This window comes from Leuciscus leuciscus, assembly GCF_965113295.1.
Source record: "Leuciscus leuciscus genome assembly, chromosome: 23".
NCBI lineage: Eukaryota > Metazoa > Chordata > Actinopteri > Cypriniformes > Leuciscidae > Leuciscus > Leuciscus leuciscus.
The window spans coordinates 31,291,308-31,316,678 of NC_138747.1; the positions used below are offsets into that span (position 1 = coordinate 31,291,308).

The 25,371-nt window shown below is 43.2% G+C and overlaps 1 protein-coding gene and 3 long non-coding RNA genes across 8 annotated transcripts in view; all 4 read right to left on the reverse strand.

Moving 5' to 3' along the window:
• Positions 1-25,371, reverse strand: part of LOC309488400 — a 204,459-nt gene that overhangs the window by 109,368 nt on the left and 69,720 nt on the right. The window lies entirely within an intron of this gene.
• Positions 4,495-8,568, reverse strand: LOC309487593 (uncharacterized protein; the record flags this gene model as incomplete). Its single annotated transcript, XM_082155317.1, has 2 exons — positions 4,495-6,209; positions 6,951-8,568. The coding sequence occupies 2 exons, from the start codon at positions 8,566-8,568 to the stop codon at positions 4,723-4,725; spliced, it is 3,105 nt and encodes a 1,034-aa protein (XP_082011443.1). The 3' UTR covers positions 4,495-4,722.
• On the reverse strand, positions 15,087-21,994 carry LOC309488142. Its single transcript, XR_014202041.1, has 3 exons — positions 21,760-21,994; positions 18,763-19,262; positions 15,087-15,836 (listed from the first exon to the last, which is right to left on the reverse strand). It is a non-coding gene; the product is annotated as an uncharacterized lncRNA (long non-coding RNA).
• Positions 16,198-18,298, reverse strand: LOC309487788. 5 transcript variants are annotated; one of them, XR_014201926.1, is made up of 5 exons: positions 18,212-18,298; positions 17,772-17,823; positions 17,517-17,581; positions 17,358-17,416; positions 16,198-17,274 (listed from the first exon to the last, which is right to left on the reverse strand). It is a non-coding gene; the product is annotated as an uncharacterized lncRNA (long non-coding RNA). The 5 variants fall into 5 exon arrangements; XR_014201927.1 differs by having other exon boundaries at positions 17,358-17,581; XR_014201928.1 differs by having other exon boundaries at positions 16,198-16,981; positions 17,171-17,274; positions 17,358-17,581; positions 17,772-18,245.

A 25,371-nucleotide genomic window follows, 5' to 3' on the forward strand; every position in this document is an offset into this window, starting at 1 on the left:
ATTTTAGGTCACACTGTTTCCAACATTTGTATGTTATCAAATTATATATATATACACATCGTAACTTTTTAAGAATAGTTTGGCAAAAATAGTAGCGTGGAGAGAGAACAAAAAATGAATATATTTATATATGTGTGTGTGTGTGTGTGTGTGTGTGTGTGTATATATATATATATATATATATATATATACTGTGTGTGTGTGTGTGTGTGTGTGTATATATATATATATATATATATACACACACACACACACACTCAATTTTGGGGTCTGTAAGATTTTTTTATGTTTTTGAAAGAATCTCTTCTGCTCACCAAGTTTGCATTTATTTGATCAAGAAAAAAAACAGTAAAATTGTGAAATATTAATACAATTTTAAAATAGCTGTTTTCTATGTGAATATATGTCAAAGTATAATTTATTCCTGTGATCAAAGCTGCATTTTCAGCATCATTACTGCAGTCTTCAGTGTCACATGATCCTTCAGAAATCATTCTAATATGATGGTTTGCTGCTCAAGAAACATTTATGATTATTATCAATGTTGAAAACAGTTGTGCTGTGTAGAGTACCCGGCCTTCTTGGGGTCTCTAGGAGGGGTGCTGGAAAGTGCTCCGACTGGAGACTCCGTCGTTCTACTGGGGGACTTCAACGCCCACGTGGGCAGTGACAGTGACACCTGGAGAGGCGTGATTGGGAGGAACGGCCCCCCTGATCTGAACCCGAGTGGTGTTCTGTTATTGGATTTCTGTGCTAGTTACAGCTTGTTCATAACGAACACCATGTTCAAACATAAGGGTGTCCATCAGTGCACGTGGCACCAGGAGGCACTAGGCTGGAGGTCGATGATCGACTTTGTGGTTGTTTCATCTGACCTCCGGCCGTATGTCTTGGTGAAGAGAGGGGCGGAGCTGTCAACTGATCACCACCTGGTGGTGAGTTGGATCCGATGGCAGGGGAGGAAGCTGGACAGGCTCGGCAGACCCAAACGTGCATGTGAGGGTCTGTTGGGAACGTTTGGCCGAATCCCCTGTCAGAGAGATCTTCAACTTCCACCAACAGCAGAGCTTCGACCGGGTCCTGAGGGAGTCTGGAGATATTGAGTCCGAGTGTACCATGCTCTCCACCTCCATTGTCGATGCGGCCACTCGGAGCTGTGGCCGTAAGGTCTCCGGTGCCTGTCGAGGCGGTAATCCCCGAACCCGGTGGTGGACACCGGAAGTAAGGGATGCTGTCAAGCTGAAGAACGAGTCCTACCGGGCCTGGCTGGCTTGTGGGACTCCTGAGGCAGCTGACGGGTACCAGCAGGCCAAGCGGACTGCAGCCCGGGTGGTTGGGGAGGCAAAAAATCGGGCTTGGGAGGAGTTCGGTGAGGTCATGGAGAAGGACTACCGGTTGGCCTCGAAGAGATTCTGGCAAACCGTCCGGCGCCTCAGGAGAGGTAAGCAGTGCCCTACCAACGCTGTTTACAGTGGAGGTGGGCAGCTGTTGACCTCAACTGGGGATGTCGTCGGACGGTGGAAGGAACACTTTGAGGATCTCCTCAATCCCACCGATACGTCTTCCATTGAGGAAGCAGAGGCTGAGGGCTCGGAGGTGGACTCGTCCATCACCCAAGCTGAAGGTAGTCAAGAAACTCCTCGGGGTGGATGAGATCCGCCCTGAGTACCTCAAGTCTCTGGATGTTGTGGGGCTGTCTTGGCTGACACGCCTCTGCAACATCACGTGGCGGTCGGGGACAGTACCTTTGGGCTGGCAGACCTGGGGTGGTGGTACCTCTTTTTAAGAAGGAGGACCGGAGGGTCTGTTCCAACTACAGGGGGATCACACTTCTCAGCCTCCCTGGGAAAGTCTATGCCAGGGTACTGGAGAGGAGAATACGGCCGATGGTAGAACCTCGGATTCAGGAGGAACAGTGCGGTTTTCGTCCCGGTCGTGGAACACTGGACCAGCTCTATACCCTCTACAGGGTGCTGGAGGGGGTGGAGGGGGTGCTGGCCCAACCATTCCACATGTGCTTTGTGGATTTGGAGAAGGCATTCGACTGTGTCCCCTGCGGTGGCCTGTGGAGGGTGCTCTGGGAATATGGGGTCCGGGGCCCTTTGCTAAGGGCTATCCGGTCCCTCTACGTCCGAAGCAGGAGCTTGGTTCGCATTGCCGGCAGTAAGTCAGACTTGTTCCCGGTGCGTGTTGGATTCCGGCAGGGCTGACCTTTGTCGCCGGTTCTGTTCATAATTTTTATGGACAGAATTTCTAGGCGCAGTCAGGGGCCGGAGGGTGTCAGGTTTGAGGACCACACGATTTCATCTCTGTTCTTTGCGGATGATGTTTTCGTCCTGGCCCCATCAGACCAGAACCTTCAGCATGCACTGGGACGGTTTGCAGCCGAGTGTGAAGCGGCTGGGATGAGAATCAGCGCCTCTAAATCCGAGGCCATGGATCTCTGTTGGAAAAGGATGGCTTGCCCACTTTAAGTTGGCAGAGAGTTCCTGCCTCAAGTGGAGGAGTTCAAGTATCTTGGGGTCTTGTTCACGAGTGAGGGAAGGATGGAATGGGAGATTGACAGACGGATCGGTGCAGCTTCTGTAGTAATGCGGTAGATGTACCGGTCTGTCGTGGTGAAGAAAGAGCTGAGCCGCAAGGCGAACGTAGATTGATTTACCGGTCAATCTACGTTCCTACTCTCACCTATGGTCATAGGCTGTGGGTCATGACCGAAAGGACAAGATCCCGGATACAGGCGGCCGAAATGAGCTTTCTCCACAGGGTGGCTGGGCGATCTCTTAGAGAGCTCGGTCACTCGGGAGGAGCTCAGAGTAGAGCCACTGCTCCTCCACATCGAGAGGGGCCAGCTGAGGTGGCTCGGGCATCTGTTCCGGATGCCTCCTGGACGCCTTCCAGGGAAGGTGTTCCTGGCATGTCCCACCGGGAGGAGACCCCGGGGAAGACCTAGGACACGCTGGAGGGACTATGTCTCCCAGCTGGCCTGGGAACGCCTCGGTGTCCCCCCGGAAGAGCTAGAATAAGTGTTCTAGGGAGAGGGAAGTCTGGGCATCATTTGACCCGGCCCCGGATAAGCGGAAGAAGATGGATGGATGGAATATACGGTCATTTTTTTTCAGAATTCTTTGGTAATTGGAAAGTTAGAACAAACTTTTTTTTTTTTTTATATGACCTTAATGCACTTTTGAACAATGTAATGCATAAAATTATTATTACAGTATATATTGAATACTTAATGGGGTGAAGGGGATTGGGTAATGACTGGAGTCAGGTTCATTCTCACATTGCCTGAGAATATACCATGAAGCTGTCTAAATCTCTGATGATGTCATAATTTCTTCTTTCATTCATGATATTCATAAATCATACATCCACTTAAAACATTTTGCAAACCTGGACCCTGCTAATTTTGACCTGTAAAAACATTCACCTTGAGCTCCCTGCGCTACAACAACAACATTGTGTTTTTTGGATGTCAATGGCGAATGTTTAAACTACCAACACAACTCTTGTAGATTTTGGTTCTCAAGAGCGAAACATTCCTAATTTACTGTGGAAGAGGATTTATTTTATAGGCACTCAAGTCTGGGAAGAGAGACGCCTTTGCTAACCTCAACGGTTCCTCTACTTTTTAAGGATTTTAAAAATAAATGTTTTTTAACCTAACAATTGTTTTGAAGGTATTTTGAAGGTAGTGCATGTGGGAATAGTTTTGGTTTTAACAGATTCTCAGCTGCACACGGCTAAACATTTCTACAAATGTGTTGCTTGAAAAGCACAAAACATGCATGTTTCTCTCCAAAAAAAGCTTTTATTTTAACACAATACATTTAATTAAATGTTGATCTTACTCAGACCATCCTACAACAATCACAGTGATAACAATGTAATCACAACATTTAAAAAAAATACGCCAAACAAACTGGAACACAAGTGTGTCAATTCTGCTTTACTATTATGATATAGTCTGGTTTTAAAAGTCAAACCAACAAGCACAGCATGAGATCGATGAATACTTCAAACAGACCTACTCTGAAAAATTGTTTGTGGGTTTGGGAGCATAAATAATGTATGTGATTGCATTGTCTTTGTTTTGTGGTGTTACGGTAAGTTTGTTTGTCATGATCAGTTGCCCTTGTTTCTAGTGTTCAGGTGTGTGTGGTGTTTATGTGTGTTTATCTATCATTTTTATGTGCTTTTATCTACCGTTTTGACTAATTTTGATGTTGTTGCTAATTTAAGGCAACAGATCCTTATATATATATTTTAATTTTAAGTTTTACCATGGCAACAATAACATTTAACTTAGCATAATAATTGAAGTAAATGAATTATTATTCTAAATAATTTAGGACCTGAGTGGCATATTGTTACTAGCGTTGTTATTTTTTTATTTAATGCTTATTGTAATTCATGTGGTCATTACTTTTACATACAAATAATGATATGCCAAAAGTAATATAGCCTATATATATTGTCGCAGGTGAGAAATCACACAACAAGGTCGCTCGGTGAAAAGTAGCCCCGGAGGGTGGATTTATTGAAAATACTTCAACAACGGGTGAACGCGGTGAAATGTGATGAATGCTGTCTTCGTGGCTGGTGCTCCTGTGAAGTACTCGTGCTCGTGAAGGTGGGTGTCCAGGCGTGCTCGGTCGGGCTGTCGGTCACTCGCTGCCTTCTGTTCAGACGAGAAACAAAGGGTTAGTATCAGCACGTTCAGCATGAGACGGGTTGTCTGTCGAAGTGAGAGAAGTGGCGGCTTTTACAGCCGCTTGATGACGGGCTGCAGCTGTGACCGATCAACCCGTGATGAGGACGTGCAGGTGTTGTGCGTTGGTTGCCAGGGCGACGCTGATATGCCCAGAGAGACTCGTCACATTCCCCCCCCCTAAGCGTCGTTCTGGCCCTGGGAACGAGAGATAGTAGGGGTGAAACAAGGGGTGGGTGGGGAATGACCCCTGACAGACCTGAAAAAGCTGTCCACATCCGTGAGAGCCCATCAGCGTTGGCGTTGGCGGCCCCGGCCCGATGTCGCACTTCGAAGTGGAAGTCCTGGAGCGCGAGGAACCAGCGGGTCACCCTGGCGTTGGTATCTTTAGCCCGGGCCATCCACTGTAGAGGGGCATGGTCGGTCAGCAGGGTGAACTTACGGCCGAGGAGGTAATAACGCAGCTCCAGGACTGCCCACTTGATGGCCAGGGCCTCCTTCTCGACGGCGGCGTAGTTCTTCTCTGCCTGGGACAACTTTCTGCTGATGTAGAGAATGGGATGTTCCTCACCTTCCTGGACTTGTGACAGGACGGCTCCCAGTCCGGTGTCGGAAGCATCCGTTTGCAGCAGGAAGGGGCAGCCAAAGTCGGGGGCGCGGAGTACCGGAGACGCTGTAAGTGCCGTCTTGAGTTGGGCGAAGGCTTCCTCTGCGGCTGTCGTCCAACAGATCTTCTCGGGCTGCCCCTTCCTGGTCAGGTCTGTCAGGGGGGCGGCTAAAGAGGAGAAGTTGGGGATAAAACAGCGATAGTACCCCGCCAACCCCAGAAAGGCTCGTACCTGGGACTTTGTTTGTGGTTTTGGAGCGGTGCGTATGGCTTCCACTTTTTTCTCTTGGGGGCGGATGAGGCCTCGGCCGACCTGGAATCCCAGGTACTTCGCCTCGGATAGGGCTAGGTGGCATTTGCGGGGGTTGGCGGTTAGTCCAGCCCGCCGGAGCTCCGAGAGCACCCTCCGCAGACGTTCCAGATGTTCATCCCATGCCTCGGAATGTACCACGACGTCATCCAAATACGCGGCTGCATACGCTTGGTGGGGCCTCAGGATGATGTCCATCATGCGCTGGAAGGTCGCTGGTGCTCCATGAAGGCCAAAGGGAAGGGTCCGGTACTGCCAATGGCCACTAGGGGTAGAAAAAGCAGTCTTTGGTTTAGCAGAAGAGGTAAGTGGTACCTGCCAGTATCCCTTGGTGAGGTCCAGGGTTGTGATGTACCGGGCCCTTCCCAGGCGGTCTAGCAGCTCGTCGACCCGAGGCATGGGATAGCCGTCGAATTCGGAGACTTCGTTTAACCGGCGGAAGTCATTGCAGAAGCGGAGGGTGCCATCCGGCTTGGGTACCATCACGATGGGGCTGGACCATGGGCTGCGAGATGGTTCGATTACCCCCAACTTCAGCATTTCCTGTATTTCTTCCTCAATAGCCTGCCGACGAGCTTCTGGGACTCGGTAGGGCCGTTGCCTGACGATTACTCCAGGGGGTGTCCTGATGTCGTGGTGAATGACGTTAGTCTGCCCGGGCCTAGAGGAGAACACATCCGAAAACTGTCTGACCAGGTGCTGCAGCTCGGTCTTCTGGGCAGCCGACAGGTGGGGATCCATGTCGACAACCACGGGATCGGTGAGACTGAGGGCGGCGAGTTGGTCTCGGGTCCCTTGCCACTTCTTCAGTAAGTTGATGTGATACAACTGTTCTGCTTGTCTTCTTCCAGGTTGGCGTACGCGGTATGTCACTGGTCCAACCTTCTCCATAACGGTGTACGGCCCTTGCCACGATGCCAGGAACTTACAAGCGGAGGTAGGGACCAAGACCATGACCCTGTCTCCCGGCTGGAATTCCCGTGGTTGGGCTGCCCGATTATAGTGGCGTTGTTGGGCCTGCTGTGCTTTGCTGAGGTGCTCCCGGACTAATGGCATGACGCGGTCTATCCTTTCCCTCATCTGTTTTACGTGCTCGATGATCGTGCGGTGGGGGGCAGGCTGCTGCTCCCAGGCCTCCCGAGCGACATCCAGCAGGCCCCGAGGCTGGCGGCCGAACAGGAGCTCGAAGGGGGTGAAACCAGTTGAGGCTTGAGGAACCTCGCGGATGCCGAAGAGGACGTAAGGAATCATCAGGTCCCAGTCCCGCTTGTCCTCCGCTGCTACTCTTCGGAGCATCTGTTTTAGGGTTTGGTTAAAACGTTCCACGAGTCCGTCGGTCTGCGGGTGATAGACAGTTGTCCTCAACTGTTTCACCCCCAGCAGCCTGCAGAGGTCAGCCATTAGCCGGGACATGAACGGTGTTCCCTGGTCAGACAGGATTTCAGTCGGGATGCCGACCCGGCTGGCCAACAGAAACAGCTCCTGGGCGATGGCTTTCGCTGTGGCTTTCCGCAGGGGGACTGCTTCTGGATACCGGGTGGCGTAATCCACGATGACGAGGATGTGTTCATGTCCTCGGGCAGACTTAGGCAACGGCCCCACCAGATCCATTCCGATCCGCTCGAAGGGCACCTCAATGATGGGTAAGGGAATCAGCGGGCTGGGGGGAGGAGTCCTGGGAGCCGTGCGCTGGCAGGTCGGGCAGGCTTTGCAAAAACCTTTCACGTCGGACTCCAGGCCTGGCCAATGGAAGCGATCCCGGATCCGCTGGATGGTGTTAGCCGCTCCTAGGTGGCCTGCCATCGGATGTGAATGGGCTAACTCGAGGATGGTTTCTGTCTTCGTCCGAGGGACGACTAGAAGTTCCTTCTCCTCCCCCCTTCGCTGGGCGACGCAGTATAGCAGACCGCTTCGGACTACAAAATGCGGGAGAGGATGGGGCCGTGGGAGGACGTCTTCACCATCGATGGCTCTAACTTGACTCCAACAGTGCTTCAGACGATCGTCCTCCCGTTGGTCTTTGGCAAAAGAGCCCCCCTCGCTGGCCTGTTGAAACACATCATAGAAAAGGTTAGTATTTAACGGGGGGGACTCACCATCTCTCCCGCTGTCCGAAGCTAGCAGCGCCAGCCAGGTCCGCGGTGGTGTCGTGGGTTCAGCGGTGGGCATTGGCTCGTCCATCGGAGACGGAACTGTCGGTCTGCCAACTGCGCGCGAGGTGCCCTCCGGCATGCGTCGCTCCTGGACCACCCTCCGGGGAAACGGCGGCGCTCTCTCTCCAGCCTCCCGTTGGTGGACAGCATCCGCCAGCTCGATCGCCTCCACCAAGGCAAGGACTGTAGCCGGGTTCCTCATACCCACCGCCTGCCGATGGGACCGGGGCAGGGCGCGGAGGAGGCGATCGACGACCACTCGTTCGACCACCTGAGCTGCGGTGGGTTCGCCGTCTAGCAGCCAATGTTGCGCCAAACGGACGAGATCAGCGGCCTGGGCTCGCGCTGGCCCCCGGACTTTGAAATCCCACTCGTGGAACTGTTGCGCTGCACAGATGGGGGAAAGTCCCAGCCGGGCGAGGATCTCGCGTTTCACTTCTCTGTAGTCATCAGTGATCGCGGGAGGAAGGGAAAAATAAGCTCGTTGAGCTTCACCAGTGAGGAGGGGTGCCAGCGCGGAAGCCCAGTCTTCTATGGGCCATCCCTCACGGTTAGCAGTGGTTTCAAATACTTGTAGGAATGCCTCAACATCGTCGTGAGCCGTCATTTTGGGCAAAAGCCGGGTCGCTCGCATTCGGGGGTCAGGTAGTGGAACCGGCTGGGCAGCCTGGGCATGGAGGGCAGCGATGTCTTCTTCAGCTCTGCCCTGCCGAGTGGCCAGATGTTCCATTATCTGCTGCTGACGGATGCTGACTTCGGTGAGGCGGTGCAGTAGTTCGTCCATCTCCATCAGAAGAGAGAGAGAGAGCGCCGATCGGTGCTGGGGTGATGAACAGAAAGAGAGGAAAAAAAATATTACTGCGGTGAACTGCAAACACTTGTGTGTGATTTCTCATGCAGTTGCCCGCATTCTCCACCAGATGTCGCGGGTGAGAAATCACACAACAAGGTCGCTCGGTGAAAAGTAGCCCCGGAGGGTGGATTTATTGAAAATACTTCAACAACGGGTGAACGCGGTGAAATGTGATGAATGCTGTCTTCGTGGCTGGTGCTCCTGTGAAGTACTCGTGCTCGTGAAGGTGGGTGTCCAGGCGTGCTCGGTCGGGCTGTCGGTCACTCGCTGCCTTCTGTTCAGACGAGAAACAAAGGGTTAGTATCAGCACGTTCAGCATGAGACGGGTTGTCTGTCGAAGTGAGAGAAGTGGCGGCTTTTACAGCCGCTTGATGACGGGCTGCAGCTGTGACCGATCAACCCGTGATGAGGACGTGCAGGTGTTGTGCGTTGGTTGCCAGGGCGACGCTGATATGCCCAGAGAGACTCGTCACAATATATATATATATATATATATATAATCATATGACAAAAGTAATTTAAAAAAGAACGGTTGAAATAATTATACATTTTGTGCTACAACAAATAAATTACTAAATGTTACTATTTATTTCCATTAATAATACATTGGGAGATGCATCATTATATACATGTATCTAAATTCAAACATACAGTAAATGCATTTTTCTTAAGGGGGGAATCAGAAGACTCTTCCCCTACCATCAACAATACAGGATGTATTGCATATGATATGCAAACTTTTAACGTTTTTTGTTTATGAACATTTATTTATTTGTTTGTTTGTTTGTTGGACATATTCTGGACATATTACATATTATACATGACACTCATTGGTGTTATAAGAGGAAATTTCAAATCCACAGCTCATTTTTCGAAGTTTTCTGCAGATGTCATGGCAAGCCAAAACAGTGTGCAGTAATTAATCTTGTTGTAAAATGAGTTGAATCAATGCCATCTTGGCTTAGTTGACAGTCCAAAATAAATCATGATTAAGTGTGCTACACATAATATAAAAGTAAAGTAAGTGAATAACATTGGCCTGACATCTATTTTATTCTATCATTGATGCTGTTTCGAATCTGAACATGCTCTATATCATTAAAGTCTGTTTCAACCATGACCCAGAAGTGCTGGAATGTTTATCTCCCGCTTTATTAATTATCATCTTTTCTTTTCCGTGGCTGTGAAAGAGCAACACATCTGCACATGTTGCATATAGTGACGAACAGAACCTTGAGGAATGCATAAGCTTACTATTTCTTTGAATAGTCTGTTCAGTCAGCCTGAATGTGCTGAAATCATGACCTGTTTGTCTGTTTCTTAAACCACTATTGATGTTTCTAGAGATGCTCAGACCCGACACACAACATGCAAGTTTACGGACAAGACATTCACAAAAGGTGTGCTTGAAAGAAGAGAAAAATCTGAATGATTGGATGTGATATTTATTACAGGCTACATGTATGTAACATTTGTTCAATGACCTGTTAATTAGGCTTTGATTGTGAATGAAAGGAACCACGCCAACATGTGTTTTATTGATTTAAGTTAAAGACATTTTATGTCATGCGTCCTCACTCTACATCTGCGAATCAAACTTAAGGAGAGCCAGCGCTGAATCTGAGAGACCTGTAAGACCATGAGCCAACAAAATCAACAACAGCCAAATGCAACAGATGCAGTTCAGCATTTGAGTCTTGCTACATATGTTGACAAGAGTTATTAGAATCAGCAGTTTAATATGTTAAAGGTGATGTGCGTAATTTGTGTGCAGCTTCATCTGAGACTTTTTCTTTGAGTGACCAGACTGAGAGGGATTTAGCAGCATTGTCTCAGACAGGCACAGACATCACACACTTCACATCGAAAGGAATTCACCCAGCTAACAGGGAACATTCTGACAATGTTCTCTCAAAGTTATGAACAAATGTTTTTACAGTAACGTTAAATATCTATACATCGTTCATGGAATGTTTTTCTGAAATGTTTTAATTGGACGTTCATCTAACATTTATATATATATATATATATATATTTATGTTGCTACATGTTTCAGAATGTTCTGGGAACTTTCAAAAGTAATGTTCCCACAATGTTTCAAAATTATAAAATTAAAATTCCCATAACCATTTTTGTTAGATGGGCAAGTGCCCATGAGATTTTTGCCGTTTGAATCACCTGATGACATTAGGGAAAATACAATTAATCAGTGACTGTAAACATTTACAATTTTCAAGTTTATTTGCTGCCTCAAATTGTTTTGTAAAATGAAAGGGGTGCCAATGTTACTCCTGCAGTGTGTGGCAGTCTTTGGAAATTAACTCTTTCCCCATCAGGGTTTTTGAATACAGTTGCCAGCATTTTTGATATTCTCACAAAAATGTCATATAGAATATTTTGTTGGATGAATATCTGAATATGCAATATATAAAAAGAAAGAACAGAGCCTCTGCTTTTATGCCTTCATGCATTCCTTTTTTATCAACATTTAATTGTGGGTAAGTTGCATTAAAAAAGCAAAAATTTTTGCAAAACACTGAGAAAATCGCGTTTTTGTCAAAGACTGTGTGCAGTTCAAATTCAGAACGATGATCAAAACACAGATGGAGTAGATCGAGTCCATCAACACTCAAAGCCTCACAGTCCTGTACATTAGGCTTACGTATGATATTCTTTGTTTTTGCTTCTTCTTTGCCGGTGTGTTGATCAGGAGATTCAGTACTCTTTCAGAAGATGCCTAATAGCACCCCCTACCGTATAACAGTGAAAACACGGAAAGGCGGAAAAAAAACATCAATGACTGGGAAGCGGAAATATCCATCAATGGCGGGAGAGTAAATGAGTGAAATCAAGACTCTAAAAAATTTGTACAAATGACAGTAAGTGTTGATACACACAATGAATGGAAGATGTTGAAATGAGGAAATGATTCCTGTGGCAAGCAGGGCGGGGCCGAGAGTCGTGGGAAAGGAGCGAGTCTCACGGAGAAACTTCCGGAGGATAAAAGAAGGAGTGACGACGAGAGAGGACCAGGCATGGACTATTTATGTTGTGTTTTATTATGTTTAAAAGTGGCTGTCGTCTGTGAGGGGCTGGCACTTTACTTTCGCTTTGTTTGTTTGTTTATTTTTGGATTCAACTTTAGTTTGATTGATCGCTGGTTCCCACCTCCTCCTTCCCGAAGTCTTGAACATTGTTTCAATTCCATTTTAGAGTGTTTCACAACATCCACAATTCAGAAGATAACCTTGAGTCATGTGTGCAGTTGTTTACTTTAATTGTAGAGCATTAACCACAAGTCTTGAAAACTTGTCAGGCAGCATTTAAATCAAACCGTTCTTACTGGAAACAAAACAAAACAACAGGTGTATTCTGTGTCAAGTGCCTGGCCTTTTTAAGCTTTCAAAGTATCAAACATAAATTTTATCCAAAACAATTCAATTGTATACAATTGTGTTTTGTATATTTCACCTGAAACTATTTATTAATATCAATATTGAATTCTGTCAAATGTGTTATATCTCTGCAGATCTTTCCTGAACAGCTCAAACTGTTTTCATGAGTCAAAACCACAACCAGCTCATTTTGAGGAAAATTTGTAAACTGAATGTTTTGGTGAAAACAGTTTTCGATTGTTCGGACTTTAAGGTTAACATGAGGTTTCTGTTTATCTGTGTTAGGGGCCTTTTACACGACACTATTTTCAAATCAAAACAGAAAACATTTTATGTGTTTTTGGCTGTTCATTTACAGTGCAACCGTGTTTTGGGGGCCTGGAAACGCAAACTTTTGTAAACGGGTTTCAAAGTGCAAATTTTTGAGAACGTCTCCTTGTAAACTACACAAACATGAATTTGTGAAACAGTGACGTCATCTGCATGCATGTTACATGTTCAGTCTATAGGTGCGTTTCTTTACAAAGGAACATCGCCAACTTCTGGTCTGGCAGCAGAATACAGCATTTTTTTTGTCGTTTTCGCAGATTTGAACGGGGATAGTTTTTGACAACGTTGTCGTCTGTACATGAAATTATTCAAAAAGGAAAAACATTTTTTGTACATTGTTGTCGTGTTAACGTCCCCCAGGTCGGAGAGATGTGCTTCTCTCATCCTTCCCAGAGGATGGTACTCCTCGCATAGTTCTTGGAAACTTCAACACCCACCTAGAAAAACCTCAGGCTGCTGATTTCCACACTCTGCTTGCCTCATTCGACCTCCAACCAATTGGACCTTATTTACACATGCTACTGCTCCAATGACCATACACTGGTCACTCCACTTCACACCTCAGATCACTTCCTCCTTACTCTCAACCTCAACCTGCCTCAGAACACAACACACACACCTCCACAGGTCACCTTCCGGCGAAACCGACGCTCACTCTCACCCTCTCGCCTATCCTCATTGGTCTCATCCACACTTACTCAACACTAGATACTAACAGTGCATCTGATTATCTTTTCTCCACTTTAACATCCTGCTTGGACAACTTCTGCCCCCTTTCCTCCAGGCCAGCCCGAGCCACACCCTCTGCCCCCTGGTTATCTGATGTTCTCCGTGAACATCGTTCTAAACTCAGGGTTGCAGAGAGGAAGTGGTGTAAATCGAAAGATCCTACTGACCTTGGTCTTTATCAATCCCTCCTCTCTTCCTTCTCTGCTAATATCTCTACTGCTAAAATGACATACTATCACAACAAAATGAACAATTCGTCTGACTCTTGAGCCCCTTTCACACAGAGATTCCGGAAAATACACGGATAAAGTGACCCAGGATTTGACCCGGGTTCGTTTGATTTTGGTTCATTCACACTGCCAGTGATTTTCCGGAATCAGAGTTCACACACAACCCGTAAAAATCCCGTAAAGATACGTGACATCGATGTGACTTGTAATGTCTCAGACCAAACCGTCCTTCGGATGAGATGTAAAACCGAGGTCCTCTGTGGTCATTAAAAATCCCAGGATGTCTTTCGAAAGAGTAGGGGTGTAACCCCGGTATCCTGGCCAAATTTGCCCCTTGGCCTCTGTCCATCACGGCCTCCTAATCATCCTCATATACTGATTGGCTTCATCACTGTCTCCTCTCCACCAGTAATCTGGTGTGTGGTGGGCGTTCTGGCGCAATATGGCTGCCGTCGCATCATCCAAGTGGATGCTGCACATTGGTGGTGGTTGAGGAGATTCCCCCCTTCTATGTAAAGTGCTTTGAGTGCCGAGAAAAGCGCTATAAATGTAATGAATTATTATTATTATAAACTTGCGCATTACGTACCGTTTCACAGCTGGCGAACGATCCCGGCTTCAGTGTCATCACTACGACACGGCATTATTACGGCTTTTGTTCACACAGCGCGCGTTCCGGGACTGAACACGGCAATGTTACTAGGTCCCGACCCGGCATCGATCCTGGCATCAATCCCGGGTCGTGTTTGCGTTCACACAGAAGGCACTCTGGCAATTTGCGGGCAATTTCCCGGGTTCAAAGCGCTGTGTGAAAGGGGTTTTGCATACTTTTCAAAACCTCCTCCTCATCCCTATCAGCTGATGATTTTGCCACATTCTTCATAAATAAAACAACCACCATCAGCGACCAATTTACCAATCCACAAACTGACACACACATCTTACCATAGCCCCTTTCACACAGCGCGTTGATCCTGGGAAATTGCTGTAAAATTGCTAGAGTGCCTTCTGTATGAACGCAAACACATCCCAGGACACATTATCCGTGTATTTTCCGGAATCTCTGTGTGAAAGGGGCTCAGCTAACACATACATTCTACCTAGTGATGGGGACGAGACCGCCTATGCCGAGTCCGAGTCAAGACCGAGTCTTTGAAGGGATGAGTCCGAGTCGAGACAGAGTCTGTTGTTTTTCAAATACAGTCGAGTCCGAGTCAAGACCGAGTCTTTGAGGAAGCAAGTCCGAGTCGAGATTTTGTCTCGACATGTCAGTCTTGATATTCATGATTTAATATCACCCCAGTTAATAATCAACAGTTAGGCCTACAGACTAAGCTAGATTGGTAATTGTTTAAAGGAGCAGTCTTAACGTCTTAATATGGACTATTCTTTTACTATCATTAAAAAAATCCCTACCACATGCATCATCTTCTGCCTATTTTTCTAAACTGCTTCAACAGTGCTGCTCTGTCATCAACATGTTAAGCCCACCCTGACTTTTTTAATCATAGTTAGGACATGCAGAGCAAATTAAAATGTTCTAGTGGCATGTCTAAATTAGTAGGCTTAGCTACATTAAAACATTTTCCTATATTTCCCAATTTTAAATATTTTGACAATACACTCGAATTCAGTATCTTTTAAAACTTTATTCCCCCATAACACACACAAACATTACATAAACACAATTGCACTGTGTAATGCAGTTAATGACGATACTGACTCTTTTACACCCCCCTCCCCTCCCCTCTAAGGGTGTAGATTTTGTTGTTGAATGGCTCCTCCTTCCCAGTTTTCCCAGCCATGTCAAACTGTTCAAAAATCCCCTGGAAGCGTTTTTTCAGTGATTCGTGTAGTGCCCTTGCGATGGTTCTACACAGGATATGAGTTGTTTCACATTTTATTAAATGGGTGTTCAGGTCAAGAACACTCGGCACAATGATGCTGATAGTTACAACTTTTTCCCCCTCTGTTAAGTTAGTAGCCTCAGCAAAAGGAGCAAGAATTGAGGTTAAGTCTCTGAGTTGGTTCCACTCACGTGGCGTGAAAACAACATCTGAAAAGTCGTTAAGACACATTTCGGTCAATGTTTTGTGATCCAGAGAAGTCAGTGCTTGTAGTTGTTTAAATGTACTATTCCATCTGGTGTTGTTCGCTGCAGGTACAGTTTTTGTTGTTCCACATGTGCTTTCAAATGTGTCTTTGAAAGCCGAGCTGGTGTGTAAGAGGGTAGAAAAGTGAGATGCTTTAGCAATGGCAAGACTAATTGATTTCACCTCTTTCATTCCATCTGAGACAACTAACTGAAGAGAATGGGCAAAACAAGAAAGCCTCTCCCCCGATAGCCCAAGTTCTGTGTCCTCATCAGTGTCCTCCCATAACTCCTCATCATCAAGATCATTCTCGCTTTCTGTGTCAGAGGCTTGCTGCAGGGGCATTTGCACTTTGAAAGCGCATTTCATGTTGGCGGCATTGTCTGTTATAATATAACAAACTTTTTGCGTGATGCCATATTCTTCAAGTACACTGTTAGACTTTTCAAGGGTTTTTTACAGTAACTTACTGGCAACACTGTTGCCAGTAAGTTACTGTAATTAAGAGTTACAGTACCAAACCGTATTTCAGTTTTGTGTAATACAGTGCATTACTGTAAAAACGAAGCTAATCAGTACAGTGCATTACTGTAAAAACTAAGCTAATCAGTACACTACTGTAATTATTTTTATTTGTACTAAATATAAATTAGATTTGATAATTTTGATATATGATTAATTTTATTTTTATCCTACATAAGTACTACTTTCATACAAACCAATTAGACAAAGTTATCACAAAATACCATTTTTTTATTTAAAACATTTCATATATATCACAAAATAAACATGCCAATGCTGGAAATGATGTGTGAAATTTTTACACATTAATGGGTAAGTTTAGAGACAACATTTTTTGTGTTAATTTTAACTCATTCATTGTGTTAATGATTTTAACAAAGTAAATATGTCAGAGAGGTTAGCACAAAGATGTGTAAACGTGTTAAATTAACACATTATGTGCTGTCCTTCACTGCAAACATTTTTGAAAACATACATAAAATCATAAACAAAACATTAGCATTTGACTAAATGAATGTAGAGTCATTGGTTGTTTAGCTTATACAAGTATTATAATGAAATATCAACCATTACATTCATAAAACTGCAGAATATAAATACATTAAGCATTCAAAAAGGAAATGTCCAAAACAGGACAAAACACAGTTCTTTTCACAATACAAGACACATAACCCCACCTTAAAAATAATTTCACTTATTTCCAAAAATGTGTTGGATTCATGTACACTGGTGGCCAAAAGAAGTATTTAAGTGGCGTAATGTTTTTGAAAGAAGTCTCTTTGATGCTCAAGAAACATTTATTATTATTATCAATGTCTGACTGTCTACTCCATCTTTTCTACAGCATAGGAGTAAAAGTCATCATCAAAATAATCTTTAAAAAGCCAACACAATGTTTTTGTCCACCTTTGTGAATAAATGAACTTCTCCAAAGATTGGTTCCTGTTCAGAACTTGATTGACAACATCAGAGTGTTCCCTGGTCTGCATGCGTGCCCACAAACACAAATGTACTCAGTCCTTCAGAGGAGATCCCGGTTCCAAAACTATATGAGAGAGAGAGAGAGAGAGAGAGAGAGAGAATATTAGTGTCACATTATTTTTAACCTCCTTTTTTGTTAATTTTTATTATTATTTTCACAAAAACTTAATATATATTTGTAAACAGCTTTTGTCAATAAATAGCATACAAAAGAACTAAATTAAATTATGCCAGATTAAATTTTAATACTTACAAATCCTAAATTCTGTCCAAAAATGCTGAGATGCATAGAAAGAAGTTGAACGACTGAAATAGATGATTTTAGCCCATTTCAGCTTGTCTGCAGTGAAGGAGTACCTGTTTGAGACAAATACACAGTAAGATACATGCAAGAAATCACTGTGTGATGATCGTTCTCCTTCTTACAGTAGTTAACCCACCTGTGCGCTGATATTAGGACCTTCCTAGTCAGGTGGAACTGCAATGGTAGAGTCGCTGGCTAATAAAATATAAAAATAATGCAAAAATATAAACTTAAGTTGTTTAGAATGCTAGATTTGGTCTGAATGAATTAGTGAGAGTTTTACTGCAGTGCTTACCTGGATACATTTAATCTGGTGAGACTGAACAAAGACAATGGTCCATCTTCTGATTGGTTCATTTGCTGTGTAATAAAGTTAGACATAATGCAAAGGTCACTTATTTGATATAAAGTTAGCCAATTTTATAGAGATTTTATAAGATATTGTTAGCTACCTAGTCTGCACCAGTGGCACAAAAGCAATTTTCACATAGTGTATGCTAATCATTTCAGCAAACTTATCTCAAAATATATCACAAATGGGCTGGCCTACCTCTGGAATCTTGCTAAGTCACTGGCGCGAATTGGCGCTTTGTTGCAGTTGCCTTTAAACACAAAAATGGAAGTAAATATTAAATTCCATAAAAAAAAAAAAAAACTATAATATGGTATAGTTTGCAAACTAATGCTAAAACTATAAAGGTTCTCATCAGTAGGCCAACATTAGGATATAAACAGAATTTCACATTAGTTTATTCACATTTATTGTTAATGTAAACGCGTTGCTCGTTGGCATATTTTAACTCGACAATTCAATAATCTAACAAAGTGTGTAAAATGAAACGTTAGCTCAGTTTACCATGGTAAAGTTCGTTACCGCCATGTTGACGACGAGTAACGTTAGGCTAACGTTAACGTTATAACATACGTTAAACTGGGCACAATCCTGTCAACATACACAGAATGTTTTTTTTTTTTTTTTTTTTTTTTTACCTTGCTTGCTGATCTCTCTCTCGGTGAAGTGAATTCCGTCTCTTCCCCTGGCCAGACACGAACGTCGCGATCCAACAAAAGACAGACCCCATTACCTACACTGGATGTCTGTCTGACGCGACACGACAAATCCCAGACAGTGTAGTGATGCGCCGCGGCCGTTATATTTCAGACGTAGTCCGATACGAGTCCAAGCGCTCGCACTAGTTCTTACAAGGGATAAACAGGTTTGCATTTAAAGGTCCGGTCGCTTCAATGTGTCCAATATAGACAGCCTCTGGCTATTATAGCGTTGTAGACACGTGGTGTAAGGCAACAATTAGGAAATAAAAAGCACGGTGGAATGGTGCCAGCCAGAGAGGCAGTTACGTCAAATACAGTAGTATACAGCAAATTTAAAAAATACAGTAAGTCTCTGTATGTGGTGTTAGACGTCATAGAAAATTCCCATGATGCAATTGGAATCATTGTTATTTACTGTAAAGAGAAATAGCAGTATAATACTGGGGGATTTAAAGTAAATAACTGTAGAAATTACAGAAAAGTCTAACAGTGTATTTCCTCAAAAGCTGCAGAAATCCTCTCACCACTGTGCCGTCCTGTAAACCGCCGACATTCAAGCAGGTACGGTTCAAGCACACAGGATCCATTAGAGCAGTATACTGCATGCGCAGTGACGCCAAGAAAGGACCGCAGTCTGCGGTCAGACCAGATATCAACGGTTACAGAGACAGATGGTTGACTCTGCAATCTTTCAACAATAGTCTGCTTCACTTGGTTCACCAGTACTGGAATTATTTTCTCGGAGATAGTACTTCTCGAGATGGGGGTGTATTTTGAGTCCATGACTTTCAGAAATTTTCTAAAGTAGCAATTCTCCACCAAAGCCAGAGGCAGTCCACAGCCAATTACCAAGTCCTTAATGATGGATGCATTGATTGCTTGCTGCCGAGGGGATTTAGAACTGTAGACCAAAACATTGGAGAAGCACACAGATACTGATGGTTGTGCAACGTCAGTTTGGTCTTGTGCTGCCTTGTACTCCAGGAACCTGTAAGAGAGAGGGAACATCCACAAATTATTATATATCAGCATTTTTTAAACTTCATAATGTTCTCTATTATAAACTATTCATTGCAAAACTATATACGTTGAGATCATTTATACGTTTTAAAGGCATAAGCTCTCTTAGACTCTTACTGTCTGTTGGAACTAGGTCACCTTCTTTTCTAATCCAAAATAGCCTAGGCCTAGCCTAATACATGCAAGGCCATTTCCACATTCCTGATGTGAAAGAAAATGACCAAGGACAGCCTATTATTACTATTCAAAATTATTAATATTCAAATTTGTAACCACCTGTAGCCACCTAGCCAGCCCACAACTCCTTTCACTGCAGAGCAATCTTAATGGTGGAAATTATATTAGGCTACCTACTCGAAATGATCAGCCTATGTCTACATACTGCTGAATGTTGTAACAAAGGCTTTATGTAACAATATTAATGTAGATTAACAATTAAACAAGATGCATATGTTGTAGATGTGACTAATTTTAATCAACACTGTATGTGGACATTAGAGGAAGCAGAGTCTCTCTTGTTGTCTTACACACAAGCACTAAAATAACCTCCCTATGTAGCCTAATATATAATTCAAGTAATATTCAACTCGACACGACACTGAGTGCCATATTCAAGACAACTACTAAGTGTGTAGCTCAGACGAACAACTAATGTATTTTGCCCCTGCTCTTGTGTGTGTGGCTTCAAGCTCGGCAGATAGATAACGTTTCCCAAGAAAAGCAGGACGCCGAAATTCTCTTCAAAGCTTTACTTAAGACTCACTGTAAAACTGTAAAGCAGACAAACAAAATATATCTTGGTATTCGTTTCCTGAGTGCATTTAGACACATTAAATATTAATTGAAACTGATTGGTTAGCTTAGCTAACGCCAATGGAGAAATCCACATAGATGCTAACGGTTAGCATTCACAAACAAACTAATTGAGTAGCTAAATGGCCACTTGACATTAAACATTCAACACTTCTCACTGATAAAATAGAATGTCCCTGACACCATCTAAGAGAAATTTGTTTATGGTATTCTCCTGCTTAAGCCTTTCCCCTAACTGTGTTAATGAGACTTACAGTTCACATCTCTGCTCTCAAGTTGGACTACTTGGTCAAGTAGGCTAGATAGCTATCGTATCGATAGCTCTGGGCATCAGAAAAAGACACCAGTGGTGGGTGGCTCGTGGCTTTTTTGTTTTGTTTGTTTTAGCAACTCAAAATACCATCTATTCTATGTAATTATGCAACATGATCTCATGAAAATATGTGTGTATTTTTACGTAAAGTGTGGTTCTACCATACGTACATTTATTTACGTTTTACACACAGAAACGTATAATACTGACGTATTTACAGCACTAAAACGTATAACATTTACGTATTGACAGCACACAAACGTAATTTATTTACGTATAAACAACTTTACAGACACACAAATTTGTACGTATTCCTATTTAACTTATGCATGTTAAAATCGTCGCATTAATGTTTTGACTCTATTGCATTCAATTGTCTTATCAATTAAATTTTTTGTCACATTTATTAATAGTTTAACGTTACTCATATAATAACGTTAGGCTACTCATAAATAATAACATTTCGCTCTGTTCGTGCCTTCTGCTGCAAACTCGTTTCGGAGGATTAGCCTACATGGTGTTAAACAAGAATACACTTTAAAACCTTAAAAATACCTTCTTTAATCGTTTAACCATTTTGTAATATTTGGTTTATTTACCGTGAGACACAAAAGCGTTTTCTCCTATAGACCCATAATACACTACAACACAACATAAATTCACAAAAGACATCAATTTTATTAGCTTGATGTAATCCAAATCTTTAGAATCCATACGTTGTTAGCAAGAAATAGATCCAAATTCAGCCCTTTATCCAGTGATCTGATCTCCATCTCCATTCTCAGCAGAGATCGTAAACGTCAAATTCCGCGCTCGTGGTGAATTCAAATTCAAAAATTGCGCCTGAAGCGTTACGACATGTTTTACGGCAGTGATATCAAACGCTCATTGGCTCTCGCATGCTTCGTCACAGATTGCGGCATGCCGTGTGTGCTACATTTGAAATGGAGAAGCGTGCGCGCCTTCACATAGCGAACAGCGAACCGAATCAATATTTTCATGGATTAATAACTTAATTCTGCTCTGTAACGTTACCTCATGCAAAACTATTATATACTGCCATAGAGGACTGCGACACATCGTCATGTGAACGTCTTTTGGTACCGGTTTTGACATTTTCTCAATAAATAAAATTGTGATTATACGTGTCTGTCTGTTGCTTTCTATCTTTGAAAATTACGTATTAATACCTACGTATTAACAATGAGACCAGCATTATAATGTAAAACTAAAACTAACAGCTTTATGTCAAACACACTTTCTACTCAGGCATGGTTAGGTGAAGCACAAATATGTTAGCGAGCATAGCATATCTCAACAAATATATTACTGCACTCACCTGTCAGGATGATTCCTTCTAACGTGGCGATGGAAGTTAGAAGTTGTGCCATAGGTTTCAGTTATCGATGTGTTGCAGAATTGGCACCGTGCAGTGTGCTTTTTCTTCAAATCTTTTCCGGTAAACGGTTTGTGGTTCTGAAAGGTGAATTTGATGATGGCAGACTCGTTGCTCATCTTGCCGCCGCTCACACCAGGCAGCAACTGAAGACACTGACACTGACCGACTGACAGACACTCACCGGCAGCAGAGCCATGGAGATAAATAAATGGCTCTGACGGCAGTATCTTTGCATTGCACCATGGGATGTCATTTTCAAATAATGCCCGTCAACATTGAGTACACAGAGACCGGACTCGAGTACTACATCACTAATTCTACCCTCCTTCTCTCTGCTTTCAGAGGCAGAAGTCTCCACCAGTCTGGTTTCAAAAGCAGACACTCAACTGAGACTGCCCGGCTCTCAGTAATTGAAGCACTGAGACTGGCAAGAGCAGCTTCCAAATCCTCAGTTCTCATCCTGCTGGATCTGTCTGCTGCCTTTGACACAGTTAACCACCAGATCCTCCAGTCAATCCTAAAGATGAAGGGCATCTCGGGAACCGCACTCCAATGGTTCAAGTCTTACCTCTCAGGTAGGTCCTTTAGGGTGTCGTGGAGGGGTGTGGTGTCTAAGACCCAACATCTAGCTACTGGAGTGCCTCAGGGCTCAGTGCTTGGACCACTTCTCTTCTCCATCTACGTGACATCACTAGGATCTGTGATTCAGAAACATGGCTTTTCCTATCACTGCTACGCTGATGACACACAACTCTACCTCTCATTCCAGCCTGATGATCCGACGGTAGCTACTCGCATCTCAGCCTGCCTGACAGACATTTCTGGCTGGATGAAGGACCAAACTAAACCTTCAACTAAACTTTGTGAAGACAGAGCTGCTTGTGCAAGCACCTGCTCTGCAAGTGAACGTCGTCTTGTGGTGCACCATCTCAAAGAGGCACAAAATCTCTTTCTCTGACCTTTACTTTGACTCTTCCCTGCTGGTGGAATGATCTATAACTCAACCAGAGCTGCTGAGTCCGTAGCCACTTTCAAGAAACGGCTGAAGACGCATCTTTTCGGCAGCACTTGATCCATTAATACTTACACTTTCTCTTCTATTCTATATTTATAAAAACATTTTTTTTTTAAAATGACATGTACTCCGTTAGATTAAATTGAAAAGGGTCATAGCACTTGCATATTGTGGTCCTATTGTTAGTTTAACTGCTTCTATTTTTCCCATTTGTAAGTCGCTTTGGATAAAAGCATCTGCTAAATGAATAAATGTAAATGTAAATGTAAATGTAAATGTAAATGTACCCTTAGTTCTTGTTTCCTTTGTCCCTGTTCATTACTGGTCATGGTTTCAATGTATGGTCCCATTTGTTTCTATGGTTACTTATTTGTTTATTGATTAACCCCACCTGTTCCTTATTTTCTCCCTTTACTGAAGGGCCGTTTACACAACACTTTTTTTTTTAGCAAAAAAAAAGCACTTTTTGCATTGTAGCCGTTCATTAGACGACAACTGTATTTTGGGGGCCTGGAAATGCAAGTTTTTGAAAACGATACTGTTCCTCCATGTAAACTACAAAAATGTGAATTTGTGAAGATGGTGATGTCATGCTCATGCGTATTACGCCTTCAGTTAACAGGTGCATACTGTTTCTTTACAAAGGTGCATCGCCAACTACTGGCCTGGCAGCAGAATACAGCATTTTTATTCGTTTTCGCGGATCCATATGAACTGGGATCGTTTTGACTACGTCTGTAAATTGTAAATTTAAATAACATGCAGCTTGGAACTAAACTAACAGATGTATTGGAAATACATTTTTCTCTTGCAAAAGTTTTTTGCAATCAGACAGAGAGCTAAACATTTCCTCTCATTGGGATCAGTGTAAAAATTGCTCTAGAAAACTTGCTTTTGTTGCCATTTCCATTAGGTCACCTCTTCTTTCTTCACCTCCACTTGTTAGCTGGATGAAATAAATCCCTAGCAAATAAATCCTCATGAGGGCAGTAAACGACTTTTCTGACAGAACGTCTGATAGATTAATGTATCCCACAGTTTGACACTCTGAATCACAGCTATTTCCAAATCAGAAGGGAAACCAATGCAATATGTATGATGTTTAATAAAATTTGGCATGAGACCAAACCCACCAATAAGTAGTCTTACCTCTTGACCTCACAGCAGTGTGCTGAAAAACAAGACAGACGCTTTAATAACATTCTGGGTTTAAAACTGCTATATATTTTGATTAAAAGCAGTGCCCTGCTGGAATCTGAGAAATGTTCAGTTTTATGCAAATTTCAGCCCAATATCCACAGAATGATACATTGTAGTCAATAGTTACAACTAAGCATACAAATTTAACTACATTTAGGAACAGAAAAACTATTTAGGGGTAAGAAAAACAAACTTAATTCAAGATATATTCTCAGAAAACAAGTCTTATTAGTTTATACAATATTACATTTCGAGTAATTTTTTTTCAAGCTCATGACTATCCATTGTAGCTTGAAGCACTACACCAACATGAAGCCGTAACAGTGATTGGTCTGTTATATCGTGACTACAGTTTGGCCTGACAATCCATTAGGGGCCGGCTATTATTCTGGCTTTCACTTGTGGGTGGATAACACTTAATAATCAAACAAACTGAGCTGGGCGGCTATATCTGCTGTTTGCACAACGACATCATGTTGAAAATTGACTGTGCTACACTCAATGTGAACAACTGCTATATGCTTGAATTCCTCTGCAGATTAGATTATTTGTAGTGAATACATGGGAACATTTTATGGACTGTGAACAAACCCTGGAGCAAATCTTCGCAGAAGCATGTCTTATTCTTTGGTGAATGAATGTCATCTTGAGTTTAACTTTATTTGACCTGTTGTATAGGCAGAGGAAGGGACGGGAGGTCTTATTAGTTTATAATGTGGTTGAAAGAACAGGTGGAGCACAAGATGAGATGTTTTTCTCATGTTCTCATGGTCCCACTGAGCACAAATTAATCCATATTTGCATTATATTATGTGAGAGTCTCCCCTCAGTGACTGATATGGACTGTGAATTTGGCCGATGTTCTCCACTGTAACTGATGAATGGTGTATGAGCTGATCCATCAAAAAGGCAGGAATGTTATTCATTTTTAATGTGCACTGCAACAACAACAAAAAAGGATAGTAACACTTTATGTCGATAGTTCACTCAAGACATTCTACTAAATATAAATAACTTTGCAACATGTCAACTTATTCTAACCCGAACCCTAACCTAACAGTCTACTAATAGTCTAATGAGAGTTATACATGTAGTTGCAAAGTTACTCATAGCTAGTAGGATGTCTAAAGTGGACTATTGAAAAAGTGTAGCCAAAATGATTTTTGTCTTGTTTTCCAGTACAAATATCAGTAACACTTTATTTCAGTGTTACATGTTACATGTACGTTCCATAGTAATAACAGTAAATTGTGCATAATTACATGCAACTTACCCCTAAACCAAACCCTAATCCTAACACTTTAGTATGTTAGTATATTGTTAATCATTTTTACCCA